We start from the raw sequence: 5,312 nt of genomic DNA on the forward strand, positions 1-5,312 counted from the left end.
AACATGCGCCCCAAGCAAACAGCTCTACCAACGGAGCCAGGAGGGCATCCGTTACCGTTACCTCGGAAGACGGCTCTCAGGAGGGCTCCAACTGCTCTGCCTTTCACCGCCTGGCTCTGAAGGAGAGTCGCGAGCTGCGATCAGAGAGAAAAAAGACTACAAGTCTCTGGCAACAACTTCTTGACCCCAACGCCCTAACCTCCCAATATGAAAGAATTCATCTGTCAGGTTCAAGTCCTTCTGACGCTCCAGGAGTTAGAAAGGACACGTTCATTTAGGTAGACCAGGGGAGACTTAACATGACGCTGGGTAGAGCGCTGGCCTGTGGACTGAAGGGTCCCAGGTTCTTGTTTTTTAAGTTTTTTTTTATATATTATTGATTTTGATTTTTTACAGAGAGGAAGGGAGAGGGATAGAGTTAGAAACATCGATGAGAAAGAAACATCGATCAGCTGCCTCCTGCACACCCCCTACTGGGGATGTGCCCGCAACCAAGATACATGCCCTTGACCGGAATTGAACCTGGGACCCTTGAGTCCGCAGGCTGACACTCTGTCCACTGAGCCAAGCCGGTTAGAGCGTCCCCGGGTTTGATTCCAGTCAAGGGCACATGCCCAGGTTTTGGGCTCAATCCCCAGTAAGAGGACATGCAGGAGACAGCCGATCCATGATTCTCTCTCATCATCCATGTTTCTCTCTCTCTCCCCCTCTTCCTTCCTCTCTTAAGTCAATAATAATAAAAAGACTGAACTTTATTCATACTGATAGTGGGAAGGGCATGTAATGAGAACAGAGCCACAGTTGTCTAATAATTATTCACCTCCCTAACTACAGACAAGTTTTCTTACAGACCCTGGGAGACCAGGGGATGAAACAGGGCTGTAAAAAGGTAAGATGCCTCCATGGATCCATGACTCAGAAAAGAAACACAGTTTGGGAACAGGCCACGGACAGGACACACTTTGACTTGGTTGCTGTGCCCGGACCCTGACCCCCTCCGGGAGTTTTTCTCAGGAACGCTAACCATTCTCCGGTCCCAGGCACAGGCTGAGCCGTTTCTAACACCATAGATTAGCCACCTTGTTATCGGACTCGGAGCTCCTGAAGGCTGGACTGCAGACCCTCCCCTCCCCTTCCCATGTTACACTTGCAGCTCACAGCTGCACGTAGCTATCTTCTCCCTGGTGTGTATAACCAGCCAACTGGCGAGGGGGTCAGAGCAGAATTTCCAGGGTGATCAACTGCTTCCCGATACTGCAGGCATTATTGGAATAAACGCACATATGGCCGAAACCGGTTTGGCTCAGTGGCTAGAGTGTCGGCCTGCAGACTGAAAGGTCCCGGGTTTGATTCCGGTCAAGGGAATGTACCTGGGTTGCGGGCACATCCCCAGTAGGGAGGTGTGCAGGAGGCAGTTGATCGATGTTTCTCTCTCATCGATGTTTCTAGCTCTCTATCTCTCTCCCTTCCGCTCTGTAAAAAATCAATAAAATATATATTAAAACAAAACAAACAAAAAAAAACGCGCATGAGCCAACCCTGTCTCTGCTTAATTTGGCTGAAGTAGTGACAGGTGATCTCGGACCCACTGTGTCTGGTTTCAATACTACAAACATACATAGAGCACTCAGTCAGCACTAGGTACTGAGCTATGTTATTGGGCTACACATTCAACAGATATTTTGAGCATTTTTTTCCCTAGGCACTAGGGATACAAGGATGAACAAGGTGGCCATGATCATTTGACTCAAAGAGTTACAGTAGAGCAGGAGGGAAAAGGGTGACAGAAAAAATTTTGGAAAAAAAATTTGTAAAGGGAATAAATCGAAGGCTGAGATAGACAATAACTAAGGAAAGGGAGACGATTTCAGCTAGAGTAGGCTAATCTTTTTATATATATATATATATATTTTTTTTTTTTATTGATTTCAGAGAGGAAGGGAGAGGTAGAGAGAGATAGAAACATTAATGATGAGAGAGAATCACTGATCAGCTGCTTCCTACACGCCCCCTACTAGGGATCAAGCCCACAGCCCGGGCATGTGCCCTTGACCAGAATCGAATCTGGGACCCTTCAGTCTACAGTTCGACGCTCTATCCACTGAGCCAAACCAGCCAGGGCTACTGCTTATGAATTTATCTTCTCTAGGGAAAAATAAAAAGGAAGGAAGAGAAGAAAGACAAGAGCACCAATAGGCAAATCTAATACCTTAGTAACTACAGTCCATATATTATCTTCATGTTAGATTGTTCTAAGAACCATAAAAGTGTACTAATTTGCTCACAATACGCACAGCTGCAGAAATATTATTTGCATGTTATGTCGTTGTATAAATGTACACAAATGCCCTCCAGCTGTCCAGTTCTCTCCCTCATTTCTTAACCTCCATGAGCTGTACCCATACAAATCCTCGTCTCCTAAGGAGAGTGGGGAGTAGACCGAGTGGCAGGACGACCTTTGATTTTGGGGGAACACGCTTCCCGGAACTCACGTCGTCTTCCTCCAGGGTTTGAAGAAAGGCCTGCAGTCTGTCTGTTGTCTTTTCTGCTGCGAGAGACAGAATTTTCTGGTCCATCGCTGCACGTCAGGGCACTGGAAGGCAATCGTGTCAAGGCTGATGAAACTTCTAGAAGCAAACGTTTCTTTCTTTTCCCTCCTTCCCTCTCTCTTAACTGTGTATTTCACAGATATTATGGACAACACACACAGTGGATGATACGCAACAGGCTAAGGACTACTAACTTGTACCCGTTAGGGGATTCTTAGCCAAACAAAAGCATCTCGAGAATTAATTCCCTCGACTGTCCTTACTAAAAACATTTATTCTAATTAAGTGGATTCATCATTTTGCCCACATTTTTTTAATTTAATTTTTCTTTTTCTTTTTTTTTTTTATTCTCACCCGTGGATATTTTTCCATTGATTTTTAGGGAGAGTGGAAGAGAGAGGGAAAGACAGAGAGAAACATCGACTGCTTGTCTCCTGCACGGGTCCCGACTAGGGCCCGACCCAGGGAGGAGCCTGCAACCGAGGTACGTGCCCTTGACCGCAATCAAACCCAGGACCCTTTGGTCCGCAGGCCGCCGCTCTATCCACTGAGCAACACCGGCTAGGGTTTTGCCTACATTTTTATGTTTTTCTAGCATCTATCCATAACAAACTCATTTAACAGTATGTCAAATATTGCCGAAACCAGTTTGGCTCAGTGGATAGAGCGTCGGCTTGTGGATTGAAAGGTCCCAGGTTCGATTCCGGTCAAGGGCATGTACCTGGGTTGCGGGCACATCCCCAGTAGGAGATGTGCAGGAGGCAGCTGATCGATGTTTCTCTCTCATCGATGTTTCTAACTCTCTATCTCTCTCCCTTCCTCTCTGTAAAAAATCAATAAAATATATTAAAAAAAAAACAGTATGTCAAATATATAATAAATTATTACAAATAGTGCCCTAGTTGGTTTGGCTCAGTGGATAGAGCGTCACACTTCAGGCTGAAGGGTCCTGGGTTCGATTCTGGTCAGGGCACGTGCCTGGGTTGCAGGCTCGATCCCCAGTGTGGGGCGTGCAGGAGGCAGCCGATCGATGATTCTCTCTCATCACTGATGTTTCTATCTCTCTCTCCCTTCCTCTCTGAAATCAATAAAGAAATATATATATGTAAAAAAACCCCAAACATATAGACAAGAATGTGTATTATAATACGAAGTAAGATCTGGTAAAAGAATAAACAAGCTGCACTGTAAACGCAACGGCCAATTAAATGGTATAAAAACCAAGGAGACGAGCAATTAGGCTGAAGAAAGAAACACGTCCACATCTTCCCCGCAGCGGGCAGCGGGAACCGGGGGTCAGAGACTCAATGTGGATAAACTGACGGTGTCGGTGTCCGTCCCTGGGAGGACGACGGCACAGGGGGCCCCGAGACACTGATTTGGGGGAAATGAGGACAGAGTGTAAAGAGGGGCGCAGTGAGTAGGAAGGCTGGAAAGACAGGCTGGGGATAATCTATGCAAGACATTAAATGCCAGGTGCAGGGATTTGGGTTTGATTCTGCAAATAATAGAGAGCAACCAACATTTCTGGAGCCAGAGAGAGTCTGACAAGTTTGCGACAGCACAGGCGGCATCGGCGTGCAAAGCGCGGAGGCCGGGAGGTGACGGGGCTATCGCGGTGGCAGCGACGGAGGCCCGTATTCGGGTTCTTTAAGGGAAATTTAATTTTTTTTAAAATATATTTTACTGATTTTTTACAGAGAGGAAGGGAGAGGGAACGAGAGTTAGAAACATCGATGAGAGAGAAACATCGATCAGCTGCCTCCTGCACATCTCCCACTGGGGATGTGCCCGCAACCCAGGTACATGCCCTTGACCGGAATCGAACCCAGGACCTTTCCGTCCGCAGGCCGACGCTCTATCCACTGAGCCACACCAGTTTTGGCGAAATTTAATTTTTTTAAATACATATTTTATTGATTTTTTACAGAGAAGAAGGGAGAGAGAAATCGATCAGCTGCCTCCTGCACATCTCCCACTGGGGATGTGCCCGCAACCCAGGTACATGCCCTTGACCGGAATCGAACCCAGGACCTTTCCGTCCGCAGGCCGACGCTCTATCCACTGAGAGAAACCAGTCAGGGCTGAATAAAGCACTTTCGATGTTTCTCTTTGAAGTTATCATTTTTTCTTTCATTACAAAATCCGTGTTATTAACCGATACACCTAGTAAATGTCCAGGCTCAGTTTATCTCGGACGTGCTCACGCACAGTCGCGGGGGGGGAGAAGCGGCGCTTGAACTCGAACGTGGGACCGCAGAGTGAGCATGCGCAGTGCGGGCTGGGGGGCCCTGCTGGGGAGGCCGGGAGAGGGGACGAATGAAGCGATCGATGGTCTTTGCATCCGAAGGTCTGGAAGGCAGAGAGAGGGGTCCCACTCCGTTTGCCATTGGAGGTGCCAGGGATCCCTCAGATTTTGGTAGTTTCTTGTGAGAAACCCCAGCATTTAGTGCATAGTTTGGGAAAGCAGTAAATGCTCCATAAATGTTTAAATATTTGCAGTAAAGCAAAGAGCAAGCGGGAGAGGACAGAGAGTCTATCGCCTATTCCTTTATTCATGAGGATTATTTCAAGCTGATGAATATTCTATTAAGTCCCTCCCCTGAGATTCCCCACGTGCAAGAGAGAGATAAATACCCTCAATGCAAAGGACCCAGTGCCCCCTTCCCCCCAGGGGAGCATGCCCGGGCCATTGCTCCTTCCTCCCCTCTAAGGGACCCCACGAGACTTGCAACCAGGGGAGCGGGGGGCAGCGGCAGCTTA

At 47.5% G+C, this 5,312-nt stretch overlaps 1 protein-coding gene across 1 annotated transcript in view; it reads right to left on the minus strand.

Moving 5' to 3' along the window:
* FANCI (Fanconi anemia complementation group I) overlaps positions 1–2,592 on the minus strand; it is a 68,864-nt gene extending 66,272 nt beyond the window's left edge. Inside the window, 2 exon segments of the mRNA XM_015559169.1 lie at positions 62–134; positions 2,493–2,592. Of these exon segments, the coding sequence (XP_015414655.1) occupies positions 62–134; positions 2,493–2,576 (157 nt within the window). The 5' untranslated portion in view covers positions 2,577–2,592.
* Positions 2,593–5,312: the final 2,720 nt, after the last annotated feature.

Source organism: Myotis davidii, unplaced genomic scaffold (assembly GCF_000327345.1).
Source record: "Myotis davidii unplaced genomic scaffold, ASM32734v1 scaffold954, whole genome shotgun sequence".
Lineage (NCBI taxonomy): Eukaryota > Metazoa > Chordata > Mammalia > Chiroptera > Vespertilionidae > Myotis > Myotis davidii.